At 41.5% G+C, this 21,603-nt stretch overlaps 3 protein-coding genes across 3 annotated transcripts; all 3 read left to right on the top strand.

The window, feature by feature from the left end:
* Nucleotides 1–3,369: 3,369 nt before the first annotated feature.
* Nucleotides 3,370–4,919, top strand: Osi12 (DUF1676 domain-containing protein Osi12). The gene is made up of 3 exons (XM_076384885.1): nt 3,370–3,660; nt 3,721–4,088; nt 4,133–4,919. The coding sequence occupies exons 1-3, from the start codon at nt 3,370–3,372 to the stop codon at nt 4,917–4,919; spliced, it is 1,446 nt and encodes a 481-aa protein (XP_076241000.1).
* A 7,298-nt stretch (nt 4,920–12,217) lies between these two features.
* On the top strand, nt 12,218–14,639 carry Osi13 (Protein). The gene is given in 7 exon segments (XM_076384884.1): nt 12,218–12,416; nt 13,692–14,010; nt 14,108–14,119; nt 14,161–14,250; nt 14,314–14,316; nt 14,386–14,444; nt 14,500–14,639. Coding segments are annotated over 7 exon segments (822 nt in total).
* A 3,313-nt stretch (nt 14,640–17,952) lies between these two features.
* Nucleotides 17,953–20,139, top strand: Osi14 (DUF1676 domain-containing protein Osi14). Its single transcript, XM_076385536.1, has 3 exons — nt 17,953–18,175; nt 18,663–18,848; nt 19,742–20,139. The coding sequence occupies exons 1-3, from the start codon at nt 17,953–17,955 to the stop codon at nt 20,137–20,139; spliced, it is 807 nt and encodes a 268-aa protein (XP_076241651.1).
* Nucleotides 20,140–21,603: the final 1,464 nt, after the last annotated feature.

Here is a 21,603-nt window from a genome sequence, read left to right as displayed (position 1 = left end):
GATCGAGCATCCTCGATTCACTGCTTCCAAGCATATAGTGCTGCAGCCTACGAAGGTCGTGCACTGCAGGGGAGTCGAACTGTGAAAACAAGCTTCTGCAAAACGGTGAACACCATCCTCGACTATCATTAGAGTTCTTAGCATTCCTGGCATAATGGGTCTTCAGAAAACAGTGTTTGCTATCTCGTCGGTGGATAGTGTGACGGAAGACAAGACAAGATTGCGAAACTACACTCGTACCTTTAGAACCTCAATGATCTCTTAATGACTTTGCAAATTCCTCTTGGGTGTTTATTCAGATATTCCTATGATCATAATAAGAAATTTAGTAGCATAATTATTCTAGGATTAATACTCAAATCGCATAGAAAATTCTCTAGAATAGAACTTTCTTCTGTTTGAAAGGGGATTCCTTCAAAAGAGGACACTAACACTCCATCGTTAAGTACCCTGATCGTGTCATGAACTTTCTGCTGTGAAACTGAACAGTAGTTTATTTAAACGACGAACATAAATTCGTGCCTTTACAAGCGTGGTAATGAGTTAGGTCAGCATCAAGACTACTTGTCGCGGATCAGTGACCTGAATCTAATAAGCGAGAAACGAGCTCTGTTCTTATCAGAGAGCATCTGCAGCGAGAATCTATGATTTCATGGGTGCTTGAGAAATGATTAACTTAGTGAAATGAATTTTCTTATGTTCTGAAGTGTTGAAAGACTGTCTGTTGAAGAATATTCAATTAAAATTTCCAAAGAGATTTAAATGCACAGAATTCTGTAACTAACATTCTTTTTGTGCTTTTCGGAAGCGTGTAACTGTTTAACCCATTGCCATACTTCCGTCACTCCGGAAACCACTTGCAGCTGGTCACGTTTCCGCGCGGTGTTTCGAATTGCGTAAGGGGAAAACACTTTTCCGCGAGCTGGTTTAGCTGCATAGCACGTGTGTCGTGTAAACTTGCGCAAAGTGGCAATGCAAACGATCCGAAAGTGTCTCCTTGGGGGATTCTGTTGATGAATGAACGTAGTTAGCTTTCTGGAGAACAAGCTTCCATTTGCACGTAATTCTGTTCTCCACAATCTCAAATGCAAATGGAATGTGTATTGGTATTTATTGCTGGTAGAACAAAAGTGAAAATTCTATTATATTATGTCACAACTATTCCAGCACAAATATTCTTAGAATTTTTGCAAGTAGGATACCTAATATAATAGAGTGTCGATTATCTGAACTGAATTTTCCTCGATCTTTGTTATTTAGAATTTGCGGTATTTGAAGTATGAACGATGAAACTATACAAGGACCTCAAGTAAAAAGAAATTAATTATGAATTTTGAAGTTAGTGTTAATTCCGATAATCGACATCCTACTGTATTAATTTTATTAAAAATATCTTTGCAAATCTCGACTTTCTGATGAAAACTCTTTTCATACATTGGAAAGATTCCTCCGTTTCCCGTAAATTGATGGAAACGTGATCCCAGCAGAGAAACTTGAGGTGCATTGACATTATGACAGGTACATATTCACCCATTAATTCATAGTGTCCTCCTTCGGGGACAAATCAACTTTCCTTCGTAACAATGGAGAACGTGCCCTCAAACGTAGTAAAGTAATCTCAGCATATTCAAATGTGGTTAGGTCTTCTGCAGTAGTAAGCAAGTATTAATTTCTGGCTACATTAATGGAAGATGGGGACACGCAGTTAACACAGCAGGTGCTGACTAGCTAATTGTTTCTCTCCAGACTGATCCACCTCGAGATTACTTTAACTAGGTCAAGGCTAGACCTGATTCCTGTCAACCTCAAATCTAAATGAAAGTAGACCAAAATTTTATCAAATTAGGATCACTGGCATGAAATCATTTCTGAATTAGGTTTCATTAGAATATTCACTCGTTCTCTGACTGATTTAGATTAATTCTACAATTCTACTATGTTACTAATTGAATTGTGCCACTAAAATGCTAGCAAAAACTGTTTACTTAATATAAAGTTCAGAGCACAAAATTTCAATCTTTTCTAACATTTACAGCAAGACACACGTCGCGCTGTTTGCACCAAACGATTACAACCTTGGCGATTCATCATTTGCACCTGTCACAAACTTTCAATTACACCTACCTCTCGCAACCGTGTCCTCAAATTAACTGGATACCATCGTACACCTCGGAGGATTTTTTAAACTCGTTAGTCTTCCTTCTAACACTTACTAGCCCGTTAAAATCAGTTTACGATGTAATTCGCGCCCATTGTTCACCGTGGAATCCGTTCCTCGCGCAACTCGTGTGAATTCAACTGCGTGCCACGAATGTGGCACACGCGTTAACGCTGCTCAACTCCTCCGCGAGCCTGACTATGGGATAATCGCGAAGTAGGTAAGTCAGCAATGGAGGATGCATCGTTGTCGCATTAGAGATGCGTTAACCTCGATCGAGCCTGTGCCAGCGTGACTGTGAGATCGGCACAGTGACACGTTCCATTTGATGGATATATTTCCATAAGGGTATGACAGTTGTCTTTCTTTTGGCTTCCGATCGGTCTGACCTCTTTGCTTTGTTGGCCACGAGCAATCTTTTATTCGAGATTTCTTTTATACTTCATGATACCATCAGAAATTGCTAATAAGTCTTGTATTTAATAATCATATAACAATCTTACTGTACAATTTATAATAATTGTTAAAATAAGATTTTCCTCCTCAGTTAAATGGAAAATATTTTGACAGAATTTCCCAGAATTCTTATTGGTCTTTGTATTGGAACTTCATGGTAAAGAGCTGTTTTATTAAGTAATGTAAATGTTCAAGTTTTTATTATGAATCATTCAATGTATTGTTATTAGTAGAGTAGAATTCTATTACTGCTTCCTAGAACCGATCTACGTTCGTTTTCATCCGTGGACACGCCCAGTAGCCATCGGAAAAAGAGGAAGTTCCCGAGTGAAGGTGCAGAGCCACAGCCCGATGCAACAAGCAAAAAAGGTGCAACCGATGCGGTTCACTTTTAGCGGACGTAATCTCCTCTCCCTGTTACGTATGCAGCATCTCGAAACCTGTCTGAGTAATATCGGCAATTTTCAAAACCGATTTCCCTGAAACCAGAATTCCACGCAAAAACGTCATCCCACATTTTCTACTTATTTTCGCAGGAGGAAACCCCCCCATTCCTCCTTAAACTACCATCATCTCGATAATAACCACTAACTTCACATAACTCTTAAATCGCCTCCAATCAAGTGCAATTTGACAAGAAAACCTCTTCGATCGGAAGAACGAGCGATAAAAAGCAGATTAAGACAAGCGCATCGCATTGTCGCCGAAGATTAACTCCTCGGTTCATTGAAGCCTCGGTCTCAGCACAGAAAACAATGCGACCGGATCGATATCATCGTAGAAATCGAAGAACACGGGCGAATTTTCACGAGGTATCCCAGCAGCAATTTAACGCTGACCAATCGGCGCTCGATCGAATCTGGATCGCGGGCGGGAATCTCGCGAGAGTAAGGCCGCGGTCCGTCCGCGACCTAAAACTACTTCCAGTCATCACGACAATATCGCGGAGGTCGACTGGGGTCACGGTGCCAGGTACGCCAATGGGATGCTTCCTGGTGCATCGTTCCTTTCCCCTCCGCCGACTTCCCAGGCGAATCCTGGCTGGCGTTAGCGAAACTTAATGACCGAGCTGCTCTACCTCGATCCTCAGTGGGTCTCTGTGTCAGGATGGGTCACATGCACGCTCTATGAGAGAATCTCCTTGGGTAGGAAGGAACGAGGAGGAAAGGATCGAGCGATCTCGCCTCGGCGGTGCAGCAGAGGACAGCGTGCGCTCGTTTAGGAGCTGGAAAGGGACGCGGAGGTTGCGCGGGGGACGTCGTCACGTGTACCACTATGTACGTCCGCGGTCTTGGTACGGTTGCTCACGTGGGAGACGGTTCACCCTGGTTCGCGAAAGATGGTGGATAGGTGGATGGTATATATCGGCCCAGGGACCAGGTCCTGGCGCCAGTTCTCTCCAGCTGAGGATCCTGAAGACCGCGACAGTGCTCAGTCGATCTCGTCTCGGTGCACGATTGCGTTCCAGTGACCGGTTACACGTTGTCTCGAGGCTCCTCCGTCAGGATTACCGTGCAGTCTCCAAGGGAGGACGACCATGGCTCTGTCCAAGTGTGTGTTGATCTTGTTGGCGTGCAGTGCGTTTGCAGGCGCGTCCACGACACCGAAAGAGGACGACAGTATGCTGGACAGAGGGTTCAGGGCGATGTACCGTGTCTACGAGGATTGCCAGCAGCGCAACATAGCGGTGTCGCCGTGTCTGAAGAAGAAGGCGATCGCGTTCTTCGAGAGACTCGGCAGGATGCATAGCCTGCCGTTGTCGGAGAACTTCGAGCTGGTCAGGACCACTGACGAGGCTCCTAAGAGCACTCTGTCCGAGCTGGAGACTAGTTTAGGCAGGAACGCGGTCAGCAAGGACGAAATTCTCACCGAAATCCTGTTCGACCGAGTAGCGTCGCTGTTGAATAGCTTCAACATCCAGATTCGTCTGCCCAGGACCAGCCCTGGCGAGTTGAAGAGGGGCATGGAAGAGGGTCGCGGAAAGATGAAGAAGATGATGGGCATGATGATGATGGGAATGGCTATGAAGATGGCAGCACTGATACCTATTGCTTTGGGTGTGTTGTTCCTGTTGGCAGGAAAGGCGCTTATAATCAGCAAGATCGCTTTGGTGCTGTCGCTGATCATTGGACTCAAGAAGCTGCTCAGCCAAAAACAGAGCCATGATCATGGCGGCTGGCAGCAGGGCGGGGGTGGCTGGGATAGGAGCCTGAAGAACGTTTTCGACCCTCTGGAGTCGACCACGACTGAGGAAACGAGGGAGTATGCGCAGAGTTTAGCCTACTCCGCGCGACATCAGCATTGACGCTGAAACTTGGAGAAGGGTGGAGAAGATCCTCCGGGTTCCGCTTGCAAATGGCGTCTGTGGCTCTTTAGGAGCTAGCTTTCGACGCTCAGAGCGATTTTTTATTGGTTAGATTTATTGGACTGTTGTACTTTAGTGAATGCATTTCTGATTGTGAGCAATATGTTCATTGATTATGAAACAATAGAGGTATTTTCATGGAAAGCGTAATCGAATGAATAGAAGAAGCCTCTGAATGTACCCCTAGTTGAAAATATGGTACTGCATATTACTCTGCAATTATTATAAATGAAACGAATCAACGTGTGCATTTTCATAACAACGACAAATTGCATAGAATATAGATTGAATTATAAATACTGAGATCATTGAATCTGACAATTGGGAAGTCGTAGATGTCTTGAAGAAATTATCCTTCCTGCTTTACTTGTGTGAATTCTACTATGTGCAAATTCAGAAAAGATAAAGAGTTATGACACAATGGGAATTCAAAATTCGATCCTCGAGTCTACTACCTTTCATGAAAAGACCTCTGTACTTGAGCTTAATTCCTTGCCTTGTACCGATAAGATTAAGTTACAATTACAAAAGCAAACTTTACCAAAAAGAGGAGACTTCAGTATCTCTAATTACTGATTCTCAAATAATTAACAGTCCATGTCAAGGAGTAAAGCTTACTTTTCAAAGAATTCTTCCACTTATTGTAACCCGTAATTACTTCATTACTAAAAGTTGAATGTAACCATTTACAAAAGGAGACAAGTCTTATCTGTAATTTAAAATTACTGTGCCTTGTTAGTAGATCTCGGTCAAATAATCTCAAACATTGACAAAACAAAAATATATTTAAAATTGCTCAATCATAATCGTCTCTTTAACGCACGACAAGTGTGTCAGGTATGTGTCAAGTCTGCGCAATCATTAGACGATCGAGCGTCTTAAACATCGATAAGAGGATAGGTCACGCGAGAGATCGAGGCTGGAGCCGTCTATCATTTTCGTTCTTTACCTCCGAGGAGAGTAGTTCGACACGCTAATGGCGACGCAACCATTTCCACGCACGCGAGTTTCTAACGGGACCCGGAACAAGGCCTTTTTTGCGCTCATGATCGAAACGACTGGCAAAAAAGAAACCAATGTAGCGGATCTGAAAGAAAAAGGCGCCTAGCTGGATTCACAGTCGTTTCTTCCGCTTGGGTCTTCTCCGTATTTATAACTTAACCACTTAGGATACAAAGTATTTATTCCCGAACGCCATGTATTTATTGTTATCGCGAGAGCTCACCGATTTCGTATGCGAACGAAGACTGATCGAATAAAGGATCGTACAATCGAAAAGGGAGCCAGGAACGTTTTAATTCCATGATCACCGCTCGTTTGTTTCGTTACAGCAATCACAAATATTACATACTTGCGCGATAATTTTTTACATCCTATTTCACGGTCGTGGATCGCACGCGATCTACGAGAGAAACGAAACTGCAACTCTCGATGACGCAAGCTGTTACGAAATAAAAACGACTTGTTAGCATCAATTTTCGACTCGATACATCTTCCCTTTCCTCCCTTGCGAACATTGCGTAAATTGTTGGGCAAATTTTATTCGATCAGCGCACTTTCAGTCCCAAAACTGCAGCGAACAGGGCGAAGAAGAAGCCCGCAAGAAGGGCTGTGGCTTTCAGAAGGATCAGACCACCGATCATCGTCGGAATCAAGGCGATGAACTTCATTTTATACGCCATTAGGAGGGCCATCATCGTGCGGTCCATTCTTCGCTTCTTTCGCCTTGGGCTGTCTGAAAATTATTGGAATCATTATTGTCTACTTTTAGGGGTCTCTTATTAATATTGTACCTCTTTCGATTCAATAAAATGTATTCCTATTCAAGTAGTATTATTATCTTATTTTTTAAGCATTAAAGGAAGTTGACTGCCGAGATTAATTAAGTGCCAATTTTGATTTCAATTTGACCCAGTAAATCTTTAGAAGATTCAGAACTTAATTCTGATCTAATTTTGAAAATTCAATATCACATTGATATCGAACTATATAAATCATGACGAATAATGAAAATATCAGAGACTAAACTTGGCAATCAAGTTAATTTTCACAAGTGTCTAAATACAATATTATTGAAATAGCCTCTATTACATATTACCTCGACTCTGCAAGTAAGTCTTCGACAAAGCTAGAGCATTGCTCTTCATTTGCGTCTTCCTCGTCTTCGCTCTGTCTTCGTACAGAAAACCCTCCATCTGTGGCGTAATTTTACTTTCAGGATCCTTAAGAACCTTCTTTTGCATAAAATGCCCTTTCTGGATCCCTTGCTTTTGACTGGTCTTCGAACTCTCCAGCACGTGAATCACGCAGACAAGGGTTAACAGGATCGCGACTAGATTCACTCTTAATCTCATCTTCTCGTCTTCGCCTGGATTCTATCTACAATTATTCGGGACTCCTAATTACATTCTCAAGGTGTTCATGTGTTCTCCGAACGAACACCAATCCTGAACATATCCACCTTCCTGGATATTCTGTCTCCCTTCTTGGTGATTATAATTGGAGTACTGTGTACAGAGCTGCTGGCAGCATGGTTTCCTTCAATCTTAGCTCCAGGTGCTACTAAAATATTGGGTATTCGTCAGGTGAAAGATTTGGTAAATTTGTGGTTTGAAAGAAGGACGAAATATACGATCCTGGAAACTAGATGTACTCTGTGAGATTGATGTAAGAAAAATGTTAGCAAAGGATGGTGTAAAGTGGAATTGGCTAGGGAATAAAGACAAGAGGAGTATTTGAAGAAACAGCGCCAGAGTAAAAAGCAATACTGGAAGTAAGAAACGACGAAGGAAGTAGCAGCGTAAAAAAATAAGAACTAAAACCAGGAAGTGGTGCCAATAAAAAAATCGGTAGTAAAGAAAATAGGAAACGATATCTATAACAAAAATAGACGAAAAGACATTATTCAAGAAAGAAATTATTTCTATTTTCAAGTTCAAGCTTCAACCTTCTTAAACGAACACAATTTCGTGATTGGATTTTAAAGTTACTCAAGAGCTACTTGAAGAAGCAGCACCAACTAAATATATGAATCCAAAACACAATATCAAAGCATGAAGAAATTGACCAAAGAACAAAAGCTATAGAACCCTGAAGTAGACACCCAAAGCTTCAACAGCCCCTGAAACAGCTCAAGTTAAACATACCTCTAAAAATGAGACCTCCAAGTCACATCAACCTCACAAAGAATTACTACGTTTCCTACAGACCCAGTATTTCACTGAAACCAACTTACGATGCCACGGAGGCTCCACAAGCACCCAACGAAGCAGCTTCCTCCTACGATCACCTCTCACGAGCCCGTCGAATGTCCCAGCGAAACGTCACGTGTGCTCGTCCAATTGATTTCCGTGTTCACACGAGGCTGATCCAGGAAATGCAAATAACGAAGAGGAGAGCCTTGGAACTGACTGAACAACGAGCAACCGCGAACTAACTGATGCGCTCTTGATTCCTCGGCGACGACCCGAGGGGGGCTGGCTGGGGTACCGCGTCGGGCACGCTTCAGTTACCAACAGGATCGACAGTCCGTGAAAAATGAGCACCGCGGGACGAGCTGGTAATATATGCGTGCCGCAACCACTATGATCCAAATTGTCGACGGCAATATATGTGTCAGGTTATACTGTCGAACGGTACAACTCGTCGTCGCGGCGATTCCACGTTCCGCGTTCACCAAGAGACCGAGCAAGGGTGGTGGAGGTGGGACCCGAGGGGTTCGAATGGGACGTAATAACGTAGGAGACGTACATTGATCAGCACGTTGATTTTTAAGTTACGCTGCGCTGGCATTCGGGCCGACGACAAGTCGACTGTCCTGATGGATCGATCGATGTCGAGATCTAGGTGGGATCGATGGGGGAAAGCATTCAAGTGGGGGAGTTTCTTGTATTCAGTGGACTGGAGGGGTTGGAGTGATCGAGATTAATTTCAATGGAGAGATGAAAAAAGTGAAATTTAAGGATTTAGAGGTCTTCAGGATACTTTTGATGGCTTATTGTTTCATGAGTACCTACTTTGCATAATGTTAATGATTCAAGTTTGATAAAGTATTGTATTAGTGTAGTGGATCGTAGCTGAATAAAATTGAAGGAAATAGATGAATATTTTTATAATATGGTCTGAATAAGTTAGTTATATTCTAGTTTCAATTTTCACGTAAGCACACGTCGAATGTAATAAGAATTTGTAGTTAGGTAAGCCAAAAATTAAGAGTGGGACAGAAAATTAGATCATTTGTTTATTTATAGCCCGTGTCAGATCTGAATGATACTTTCTTTATTCCAGTGGCTCAATTTCTATTCTAATGATCGACTGGTTTCGCGCCCGCAAAGTTTCTAGAACTTCTGAATGAACGCAGTTCCGCCGGAAGTCGATGGAGATATCGGTTTATCGACTCCCGCATTATATGAAAACCGAATTCCTCTATCGTCATGCGTGACTGCCTTTATGCTTTCATGTAAAGTCGTTGCCCTAATATCAAGTTCACCGCAACAGCTTGTATATCACGGTCTAATTAGACCATTGTAGTAAATTCTCTGGTTAGGTTATTATTTTTATCAACCCTACGTGCACTTTCTCGACTTTCTTTTTTACCTGTGTTGATAATAAAATTTCGCGTGCAATTCTTCTCTAGTATTATCCACTATTTTTATATAGTGTAAGTTTCTAGTATCAATATCAACTCTTGAAAATTTAGTGAAATAAAATTTAGAAAGTTAATAAGATTTTTATACGAGTTTTACTTGAAAGAACGACTTCCTTCTTCCTGTTCCTCGCCTAAGAATAGGGGGAAAAATGTCCCCAAATTTTCATTGAAGTCAAAACAGCAAAACTAATAGAACTGCCGTGATTTATTCGAGAAGAATGGTGCTTACCGCATTATTCGATTCTCTCGCGTATGAAACGAGGAACCCAGATGTCGAGCAGTTTTATTCATGTGCCAGCTAGAGAGAGCATTGTGTCGTTCCTCGAGGAAAGGACAATTTTCCCGTTTCCTGCGCGAGAGCACGGGGCTCGAATAATTGGCGGAGGAAAGAGAAGAAAGACGAAAAATCCAGGTCCACTGAATCACTATCATCATCGCGGTCCTCTTTCGTGGCTTTGTTTCGACGTTAGTGCATCGCGTGTGGTAGTCGTTTTAACTTTAAAAAAAGGTACCAGTCGTGTTTGGATCATTTCCAGTACACGGGGTCACGAAAGTGCATACTTCTGGGAAACACTAGTGAACTCTTCTTTTCTCTGCGAGCTCTAAAAATTCTAATTTATCTATAATCTGATACTTTTGTAGAAAATGAGAGATGTTAGGGAATCTAAGATTGTCGAGTGTAGATATGATCAGAGAAATATAGGGAAATTGGGATTTTGAAGACTTGAAAATTTGAGAAATTGAAATGCAGAAATATAAAAATCTAAATTTTCTCTACAAATCTACTTCTCCGCTCCAACCTACTACTACACTAAATTGTAGGAACAAAATTAAAACACTCTATTAATCGTCCTGGTAATCATGCTATATCCAACGATAAACAAAATATAGTAGGTAAACTGCCTATATCGAATTAGCTGTTAAATCACGTCAAACGTGTGTGTAGCAATTAATCAACGATTTGCCACGGTGATTTATGAACTCATTACGGGAACAGATGCAATTAGAGGAATGTTTCGTGAGCGTTAATTGAAATATTCGCTGTGAAACACGCTGTTTCAACGCAGCGATGGGCCCAGTAATTAAGGGTGATACGAAGCGTGTGACGACAGCGTGATTTCCTCTTTTTTCCAGGGGAGACGCCCGTAATAACGGGATAGATGGTGACGTGGAGATCCTTTTTATTCATGGGACAAATTGCTGGTTACAATAGAAGAAATGTGAAGAAAGAATACCACAGATTTCTTCTCACGCGCGCTAGAAAATGCATGGAATCTTTGGTGATAGTCCAACCCCTTCAAAATGCTGTCAAAGGATAGGAAGTACTACATACTCTTCTTTAGATTTCTTCAAATTTCTATCTGCTTAGGATCGATGACTTCTCTCTGGATTAGCGATCTCTGAGCCACTTTTTTCCATATTGTACGTGTCGAAGAAGGACCTTCAAAGTTTATATTATTTCTCAAGATATCGAAGCTATTACTATCATTTCAAGAACCTCATCATTTGTGGTACCTGTATCTATAGTAGTTCTAAAACATTTTGGCTACCATGTCATCTAATTGTAAATAATATTAATTTACACAATTATGAATGTCATTAACAAAAAATTATAGCCATAACTACTGGAAGAGGGAGAGCTCTAAACATATATCAGTAAAAGAGGCCTATAAAATGCATATGACAGTGAACCATAGCTAATTTTGAAATGTAACGTGAATCAACATGTAAATGGACACCTACTCTCTCAAATTTCCAATCTGAATTTTCCTCGACCATGGATTCTTCTCCCAGAACGAGTTCCTCTAGCTCATCCCCGCAGCTATCATCGACAACAAATTTCCAAGATCATCGGGACGCTTCTGTTCACCACGAAGCTCGCCCCGTGTCACGTCCTCATCTCGCCAACATCGCGGTTCATCATTGTAAACACGCCACCGCTGAATTAGCCGGCAGTGAACTCGTCCAGTCGATTGCTCAAGTGTGAAACGAACCTTGGATCAATGATCGAGACGGCGCGAGCGATCTCGTTGGCTTTCCACTGCATCGTCGCCGTCGACGATAAACAACAGTCCCCCGAAGGGACTAATCGTCGTGATTCTCGGTCTGCCCCGCTAACCACGCCGTCCAATGATCGGTGAGAACAGAAGACCGTGGCGGATGGGGATGGTCGGCGATCCTTCGTCACGCGTCAGTACCAAGCTCGGATGGTGGTCTCCTTCTCTAGGCTTTTCGCGTTCCAGCTATATAAACTAATGGCCCGACCTAGGACGAATGTCAGTTGACAGCTTATATGCCAGTAGGCAGCTACGTCGCCCGCGTAATACGTCTTCCATTGTGCATCTCCTGCTCGCGACGAGTCTGGGCTAGTCGAAGGCGCACTCTTCGTTCGATGGTCGCGAGGTGCATTTCTGATATAGGTACAATTTCATACGTGAATTGATAGACGACCTTCGATTACTTTGGATTGCGGGGTACATCGATCTTCAGTTGTAAGATCAAGCTTCTGAGGCTTGAGGTGTATTCGACGCTGCTGCGTTAGAGGTTGGTGATTTCAACGCGGGGCGAGAGCGTCAGATGAAACGGGAGGATGCTGCTGATGTACCCGTTGCTCCTTCTGCCTCTGTTGGTGGCGACAGAGGCAGCGCAGCCTACGATGATGGAGGAAGAGTGGAAATTGCAGTTGAAGGAGTACAAGAGTCCTGTGGATTGGATCAGTGAAGGGATTCTGAATGTGGTCGATAGCGTTCTTCCTGCGTCGCAGTCTTCGCTCGAAGGTAGGTGAAATGGTACGATTCCAGTCTTGTGGATAGGTACAAGACTTTGAAGGATTTTAATGTCGACTTGACTCTTACTTAAATGTGGGGGAAAAAGCCCTTGGGAAGAGATTCAGTTGCTATTTAATTCTTTTAATTATAGGTCTTTGGTTTTATGGAATAGTAATACATGGTTATGTAGAAAAATACTAAAAACTGATGTATTAAGGAATTAAAACAAAATTTGTACAATAGTAAATAATCATACTTTTTCATAATTTAATAAGTCGGAAGACCGACAGGTCCTCCTTATACCAATATTTGTCTTGATAGTAAATTAATAGCTAGTTAATTCATTCTTCTCAAGTAACAAAAAATTTCAGAAGTCGCAACTTTATTTTTTGATTTGTCAAGATTCTTCTTAGATTTTCATTAACACGTGTGTTATTCAGCGTCGTACCATATTGTATGGTATAATATAGCATTCAATTACTGAGGCAGTATCTATTCATTAATTCATGAAAAAGTTACCACCATAACACGTCGAATATATCTACATTATCTCGTTCCATCAGCAGTTAACTTTTTGGAGCCGTAAACAAACTGCATAGAGATGTGAAATATGTATAATGAAATTCCGCAGTGGATCGAGTAAAACCGCGTTAGCGCGTTAAAGAAGCGTGTAACTATTACACAGGCTTGTTAGCCGCCTCTAATATGTTTCATGATACGAAACCTGATCGTTCACGGCACGTGGTTCCTCGACACAAAAAGCTATAAGTGCTTTCCACTCCAGTTCACCCTATCGCGTTGCTTATTTCATGAATATGCTTAATAAGGAGTGCTTCTTTTTTGTTCCTGATGTCCCGTATTACATAGTGCATCGCCAATTGCATCGCGTTACCTCGCTCCAAAAAGTTTCTACCCTCCAGCGAACCATAATTTAACATTGAATAGGGGTTTCCTCGAATTCTTTATAAACATTAAGAACTGTATTCGATTAAATAATGAATTTTGTATTCTTCATAAATTTTTATTACTTGATATAGAGCGCATAGGAAGATGCATCTAGATTTATGTCGAGATAAATTCAGTTTTAGAAGATTTTAAGATTTGTGAAAACTACTGATGAATTCTTTTTTTATATCGCATTTCTGTGATCTTGGTAGATCTCTATTCTACTTTAAAAATTTTTTTCTGAGTTCTTCATATCGAAAGGAATATTTCTCCAATGAATGAGAAAGTCCTTAGGAATAAATTAACTCCAAATTAAAGATCTTGTATTATTATTATTCTTTACTGTTACAGCTCGAAAAAAGAAGAAACATAAACTAAACAGGTACCTTATTCCTCTGATCGTTGGATTCATGCTAATCAAGTCCATCCTCCTGCCCATCGCGCTGAAGACCCTAGCTATCCTCAGTGGCAAGGCAGTCGTCCTCAGTCTAATGAGTCTGATCTTGGCAGCCATCGTGGGTCTGAAGAAGGTTGCCCAAAGTCACTCTGGAAGTAGCTACGAAGTTGTGAATGTACCTGGTAAATACAGGCGACAGGACTTCTTCGAAATATCTGAAGACACGCCTGAGTCAGAACCTTACAAATTTTATAGAGAGCGACGTAAAAGGAAGTAAACATTAATTGCATTTACACTGAAATCGTTCTATTTATTTTAATTCCATTTTACTTTCCTTTTCCCTAATTCTTCAGTATGAAAAATTATACAGGATAATTTTCTAGTCATGAAAATAAAATAATAATAGGCATTTAATATTCAAAGCCGAATACCAGACAATAAAGACAACTTAAATTCTAGAGAAGAGAAAATGAATCCTAATTTACATCAGAATCACGATTTCTTAGAGTCTATGTGCTTTCTAAAACTATAATTTGATAATCAAGACGAAATACATGCTTTAATTGTCTTCCTTAGGAAGTGATTCTTCTTCTACGTTGAGGAAGATCTTTTAAACTCTGGTAATATAGCGAAATCTCTATCTACAAGACTGTTAATTATTTCGACAAATAAAGGAGCTAAGTTTGGGAATCGCACACAACTGCAAAGCGAATCGTAGAAAGTGTTTTTTACAAGCTGTCATTCATTCACAAATCGTTCTAGTTAGCGAGAACAATATATGTATATACTTAATTACTTCGAGCCTCTTCGAGTTCGACAGTGAATTACGTAATCACTGCTTCGCGGAGAGAAAGTTCATCTTGAATTCCAAGAATTATGAACTACATCGAGGACTCGCGTAGCGAGTAACACAAGCCTTCAACTTTACTGCTGTTCCATATGAAGAGTTGCATCCCATTAGTTAACGATAGCGATTTTTTATAATTGTTGTGTGAGGAATCCAATTTCAATTTAATTTTAAAGTAGGTGAAACTATGGAAGTGGTACGAATGTTAGAAAATACCAGATACGTTTAATATAAAATTCCTGTACTTTATTCAGTGCCATTTTCTCGTAAATCTGTTGAAGGTCCTAGCTTCAAACTAAAGCCACGCCTGAATTATTAAGAAAGGAAGTAAAATATGTTCCTAACGGGAATACGATTTGGTACTATTCCCCCAAAGGAGAAACGATGCTAATTCTATCTTTGCGTTCCACTTAAATTTTAGGCCTTACACGTATTCAGAGATGAGATTTTCAAATGGTATGGTAATTACTATTAAGATAACTAGTTTCATACGTTTTATAGTGTAATAATCACTTGAATATTTTGAAAGAAACTTAATGAAGAAACAAGTAATCACTGTAAAATAGAAACACCTTTTAATGGTTGTTAATATTCAACTAGTGCACCTCTCTTACACTGAAAAGAAAGATAAGAAAGTAGAGAAGAGGAACACACCAACAGCGTCAGTCAGGAACCAATCGAGATAACACTGGAATGAACCACAATGAAATGGAACAGACGTGGTCTAAGTAAATACCTCAATAAGGACTCTAAAACCTTCAACTTCAATTTTATACTAGTTTTCCTTTAACAACCACCTTTTCTATAATATTCCCTGGTCTGTGCAACCGAGATGCAATCATCACAAAGAATTCTCAAGAAAATTCCTCATTCCATCCCATTAAAGTTACATCGACAATCGAAAGAAAGTAATACAGGCGCATCGCGTCGAAATTGAATCATCGTCGAAAGCAGCGTGAGTAGCCGCGAAAAAATTTCTCTGTTTAACGTCCCGCTATTAGCATTCTGGACCTCCTCTCCCCCTCTCTCCCTTTCCTCGCCTCATCAAACGGACGTACCATCTTAGGATACTTTCCGTTTTCCGAATTCTCGTTCACCAAGCCGAGATTCGTTATTTCTGTCGGAGCAGCTGCTGTCGGAAGTAACCGACTTCGTGGACGGGCGTAACCTAGAAAATTAATCGCGAAAATCCATTGCGTTCGAACAGGGATACCGTTAACGTTCACAGATGACGAAGTTCCGCGCGGCTGTTAAATATTTAAAGAGACATGGCGAGACAATGGAGCCGCGAATAAGGCTGTTGCCATTCGGAGACGGTTGTCGCCTGAAAAATGTCCCCGATGAGATACGCGCTGTTGTACATTGTTCGACAGCCGAACGACAGCCTTTGGGCTACTTCTCGCCAGTTGTGGAATGCATTAATTGAGAGAGGGTGCACACTTTGCATGTGATTCGGGGGCAGATTGATCGGTTATGTATGAGGGCACAATTGATTGCTCATTTTTATGCATTGGGGATTTGTAAGAGGATTATAGAGGAATAGGTTTTAGATATTAGTACAGTTACCAATATGATAGAACTGGAAGAAAGAAGTAGATTCGTGGGGTATGTAGATACGTGTAAATCTTGGTTCATAGTCTGATTTGAAGAGCTGTTTAACTGATTGTGAGATCTAGCTCGCATCTGACTCAGAATTACCTTGTGTCTAATCAAATTTGAGCCAGGGTAGGTTGGACAAATTTAGAAGTTACTGTCAGTATTGTAGGAAAAGGATTAATTTGATAATTAAAAATGTTAGAAACCTTGTGAACCTGTATTCTAATTATCTTATAATGAATACACTAATTGTAAAATTTCCTACCATTCAATTTAGCTACAATTTAGCTGCTTGTATTCTATGACGAAATACAATAAAAAAACTTACGATAAACTTGTAACAAAGAACAGGGAAATTGTTCGAACAAGTATTATATCAGAAAATTCACCGACGATGTAATATCCACCATCAAACGGTGACCGTGCCTGTGGGTCAAGGCGAACAAGTCACTGCACGTGGACGTGCTTACTCGAATGCAATGGCCCTCATTCTTGGAACATATTTGATTCTAATGTTTAAGGAGCAATAGCGTTTTCTAATATGTTCTAGAGAAAATTGAGGTGACACAATATTCCATGAGATTCATCTGGGACACTGAAGTATTTCCAACCTTCAGTGTCTACTGTTTGACGAGTGTAACTATTACAAACGTCAACTAATAAACAGGCTTTCAAGTTTTAAACCCGTGGACAAACGCCGTACGTTTACCCATTCGCTCGTAAAACTGTCGCGTTTGCAAAGGGAATTCTCTAGCTTGTAGAACTGTCGAATTCTTGTAACGGGTCGTGAGAAACCCCGAAGAAATCTTGATACTGGATTCTGGAATTCGAGTTATGTGATTCATCAGAAAGAATGATGCCTATTGATTAGTTCATCTGTGATTAAATTTGAGTACACCTTCTTGGACGATAATTAGCGTTTAAGAGAATTAAATTGATTAATAATATAACACTTTAAGCACTGTATTTCCCAATGTTTCATATTCTTTATATCAAGCACTTCAGACTTAAGCCTGCTTAATATCTTAATTCTCTCTAGATGCAGAACTCACTAGCCACTTGTGGTCAGGTAACCTGAAACACTTTATATATTCTCATAAAAAAGCAGATCGAAAGTGATCTTCGTATCCCCACAGGCAGAGGACCCACGAGTTCTGATTCTTTGTCCACACAACTTTCCACTTCTAAACTAGTTAGATTGTGTAATACTATTCGAGCAATACAACTTCTACACTCTCTTCATGGATGAAATATAAATGCTCTTATAAGACAGAAAAATCCCTGTGCATTTGCTCCGTCTACTCCTAAACGCAGTGATTTCTGGATGCATACGCCACGTGATCAACGAGATTCTAACATGGTCCAGGCACCGAAGTACCTCCTCTACTGACCCAAATCCGTGGGCCCAGATGGAGCACCAATATCAGGGATCGCCTAGACGTTAGGTCCGCCCAGCCTCTCCACGCTCCTCGACTCACAAAACAGTCCAGCGGCAGTTTGTTTAAAAAATTATCGAAGAAAGTCGCGGGGAGGTGACAACGTGTGGCATCGATGACGCCTCGCGTGCCTTGGTCGTTTGTCGTCGTCATACGCGTCATCGAGCAGAGTGGGGACATTGGGAAGGGTCTCAGCTGCTGTACACCTATAAAGATAGAAGCTACGGAGGGTCAGATCACACTTTGCTCCGAAAATTTTCTGAGGGACGTGCTCCATCGTCTTCCAAACGCGAGACCTAACGTTCTACCTTTGTGTTACGAAGAGAATCAGGGAAGATGAACAAGCTAGTGATTTTGGGACTCCTTGCTGCATCCGCGATGGCGGTGCCCATGCCTGACTCCAGCAGTGTGCAGGTGGACAGGAATCTCGATTGTCTGGAGCAAGAGAGCGCGCTGTTCAGCTGCATCTTCGTTAAAGCTGTCAGCACCTTGGATAGAGCAGCCAGGTCGAGCGATATCGAAATCTTCGATGGTGTGAAATTCGTGCGGGAAACGCCCAGTGAGTTTTTGAACACTTTTAGAAGATCTTTGTGAAGTTTACGTGGATTTAGAATTCTGCAATTGGTGCATTTTTCGGGGTATCAGACAGCAATGTTGAAGTTCGTTTTATGAATTATATAGATAATATTGCGGATATCAAAGAGTCAGCTGGAGTCACTTTTTCTTAATCGATTTAATACCACATATTTCTGCCTTATTTGTTCTCATCTGTTTCGCTAACTTTGTTACTACATGCAGTAGTAATTTTGTACTACCTTCCTCTACTGCTAGCATTAGCGTGGGCGGGAGTTGCAGACTCTTGTTAGACTTAGTTCTGCTTTAAGATCACTTTCATGAGAAATTACTAATCGCCTAAATATGCTCAATATTTTCCTCAGTTTAGATGTCTTATCGAAAGTGAGAGCTCAAGGGTCTCGAATTAGTAAACAAACTTTCAGCAATCCTAATACATTATCGTCATCATGGTATGTTATTACTTGTTCCAGTGGAACGCAGCGGAAAAGACTTAAAGACCGAAGTGGACATCATGAACGAGCTGCCAAAGGATACGTCCGACAGAGCCATCAAGCTAGCAAGCATGCTGTATGAATCGGCGATGTCGCTCATGAAGTCTCACAGTCTGAAGCTGAGCATGCCCGAAGAGGGATCAATTTCTCGCGCTTTCAGCGAAGGTAACTTTCCATCTTCTGCTATCATAGAGACGTCCCCGTTACGTAATCGTTTCCCTCCCATTCCTGACGATGTCCCGATGTGCTCAACGTCACGGCTCCGCAGCGTCACTGGTATGAACGAATAAACTGTTCGCCTTTCACCTTCGTGATATCTATACACGCAACCTGTTCCGGATAAACTCGTTCCTCGCTCGTCTCCCATTCCCTTTCCTTCTGAAATCGTCTTCCTTTGATGGGAAAAAAGGGAACGAGGAAAGGTTCTGTGGGGTGATTAGACAGTTTTCGTTCTTTGGTAAATGAAATTGAACTGCGGAACGGGAACCTAAGTAAGTGACACGCGCGTGTGTAAATAGGCTTGGGGATATTTGTAGTGAAATGTTTGCCGAGGTTTTCACATTCTTTGGGCTTACAGTGCACGGTACTTCGTCGCCAATCTTTCATTAGTAAGCGCTTAGAAACCTGTTTGAGTGGGCAGCTTCAAATATTTTTCAAGGGAATGTGATATCTATTGAAAGTATCTTCTAAATTCTATATTTTCGAATTTACATATGTGTAATAGTAACTTTTGACAAAAAGGTTTCTTAGTTTCTATAAATAATGAACTTTGTCAAACTAGACTCTAGTACATCAAATTTCTAATTCTCTATTTATATATTAGAACTTTCTCTTCACCTAACAAACTTATCCCTAATCTCTACCTCCTTCTTATCTAATGTATAAGAATAACAAAATTCTTCGCTGAATAAGTTTCCTTTAATACACCAGCAAACCTCATCAAACAAAGTGTCATACATCATCAGACTCACCCTACCTAAAATTCTCAAACTCCTCCTACTTTTTCCAACTCTACATCACCAAGTCCACCTTTTCAATCTTGGTTACCCCTTTTCCAGGTCGCGGAAAGATGAAGAAGATCATCCTCCCCCTGATCGCCGCAGTGGCATTGAAGGTTTTCGCTCTAATCCCAATCCTCCTTGGTGGCCTGGGTCTCCTGGTCTTGAAGGCTGTATTCGTCAGCAAGATCGCCCTCCTGTTGGCTGGCGTCTTGGCCTTCCAAAGGCTCTTCGGCAGCGGCAGCAGCAGTGGCGCAGGCTACAGCAGCCTCTTCAGCAAGAACGCCCAGCCTGCGTCTGGATGGTACGACAGCGCCAGCCAGGGCTGGCCCGCTGGCGCATCGGCAGCTCAACCTCAGGGCTACTACAAGAGGAGCTTCAACGCCGACAACGCTAAGATGGACGCCCACTCGATGGCTTACTCTGCTCAGGCACCGATCTCGAACGAAGCCAATTAGAAAACGATCTCGACTCCACTGTTCGTGGTGAACGAAAAGAGATCTAGGCAGCCAGGCCGCGTTAGAGGCTAGTCTAGAACTCTCGAGGTCCGCTGGACTCGCTCTCGACTGCTAGATTAGTATTTATGACAGTAATTTATGACCCATCTAAATTATTATGTAACACCTTTGTATTAATAAATTATTCCCTCTAAAACGAACTGTCTCTTGCCTCCTATGAAAGGGATACGGCTGACCGTGACAATGGTCTCGAGCGACTGTCTGTCGAAAGCAGGCACGATTTCTAATTTGAAGAAATTATTTATGCGTGGTCAGGATGGGCCAGGCCTCAGGTGCATAGAAAACACGCCGTACGTGATTAGTTTGAGCTGCGAGTGAATATCGACGGCTTTATCGCGCGCCGCGGGCCGAGCATCGGTTCCCGGCCTCATATGCGATTCCGATCGGACATGCCTGCTCTCCGTTTGCACTCCCACCGCCAGTTCTCTACTCTCTTTTCTCGCCTTCTCCTCCCCGTTCTTCGTCGACTGCTCGCCCGTCCCGTTTCTCTCTCTGCTCCCGAAAGATTCGGGACACCGACGGTTTTGCATGCCATTCCGTGTCACACGTGAACAGACACGGAAATCTAATTTTCACCGCAAACTTATCGACGGCTGTCACGTGAATATGACGCGCCCCATGCTGCCTCAACTGGCTATTGTCGCGGGGAAACTCGGCTTTGTGCGATCCCGACAAACTGGCGTTTGTTCTTTGTCGAATCTTTCCCTTTATCATTTCCTCTGGGACGGGAGGCGCCATTGTGCTTTGTACTGTTAGAGCATTTTATCTGCTAATTTATGATCTTGTGAATTCTTTCTTTAACTTGAACAGTATTTGCTTTTGTCTTTTTGAGTTACTGTTATTGAGGATGTCGTATGGTGAATTGTTTCTCTTTTTTAACGTCATTCTATTTATTTCAGGATATTCTTGTAAAAGCTGAATTGTACTGATAGCCATTCAACCCTTTAATTTGTAATCCTTGAAACATTTATTGCTCCATTTTTCTGTAATCTATATCTTCTCAATTCAGTGGAATCAAGAGACTCAATCTTTCTGTGATAAGCGTTGGTTAAATACTCTGCTTTCAACCAGAGTAAATTAATTGTATTGGTAAAGAAATTCTTCCGAATCAATCCAACACATCAGTTCCCCAAGAATTAATATGGTTGTAAGGCAAAACGACTTGTGTCCTATGTTCAAAGAATTTGAGTTAATTGACATCTAGGATATAGAATTTATATTTCCAGAAAGAAGGCAGAGCATTAGAAGAACTTTTTCACTTAAAAAGAAAGGTTCAAGATGATACAAGTCTATAAGACAGTATCGAATTTACAAACCTTAAACATCAGTAACTCGAAACCAAACATATGTGACTTACGTCGCTTTGCCTTACAGCCACAGATACACTCCCATGAGAAAAGTTGT

Source organism: Calliopsis andreniformis, chromosome 9 (assembly GCF_051401765.1).
Source record: "Calliopsis andreniformis isolate RMS-2024a chromosome 9, iyCalAndr_principal, whole genome shotgun sequence".
Lineage (NCBI taxonomy): Eukaryota > Metazoa > Arthropoda > Insecta > Hymenoptera > Andrenidae > Calliopsis > Calliopsis andreniformis.
Note: the sequence above shows the minus strand (reverse complement) of the source record. Positions and strands in the feature narration are given on the sequence as shown.

Excerpts from the sequence above, each read along its gene's own strand:
- Osi12 (XM_076384885.1), top strand. The coding sequence starts at position 3,370 with ATGCGACCGGATCGATATCATCGTAGAAATCGAAGAACACGGGCGAAT. Across the intron at positions 3,661-3,720 it reads CCAGGCGAATCCTGGCTGGC|GATGGGTCACATGCACGCTC; the intron begins GTTAGCGAAACT and ends TCTCTGTGTCAG. Across the intron at positions 4,089-4,132 it reads CGATTGCGTTCCAGTGACCG|TCTCCAAGGGAGGACGACCA; the intron begins GTTACACGTTGT and ends ATTACCGTGCAG.
- Osi14 (XM_076385536.1), top strand. The coding sequence starts at position 17,953 with ATGAACAAGCTAGTGATTTTGGGACTCCTTGCTGCATCCGCGATGGCG. Across the intron at positions 18,176-18,662 it reads ATTCGTGCGGGAAACGCCCA|TGGAACGCAGCGGAAAAGAC; the intron begins GTGAGTTTTTGA and ends TACTTGTTCCAG. Across the intron at positions 18,849-19,741 it reads TTCTCGCGCTTTCAGCGAAG|GTCGCGGAAAGATGAAGAAG; the intron begins GTAACTTTCCAT and ends CCCCTTTTCCAG.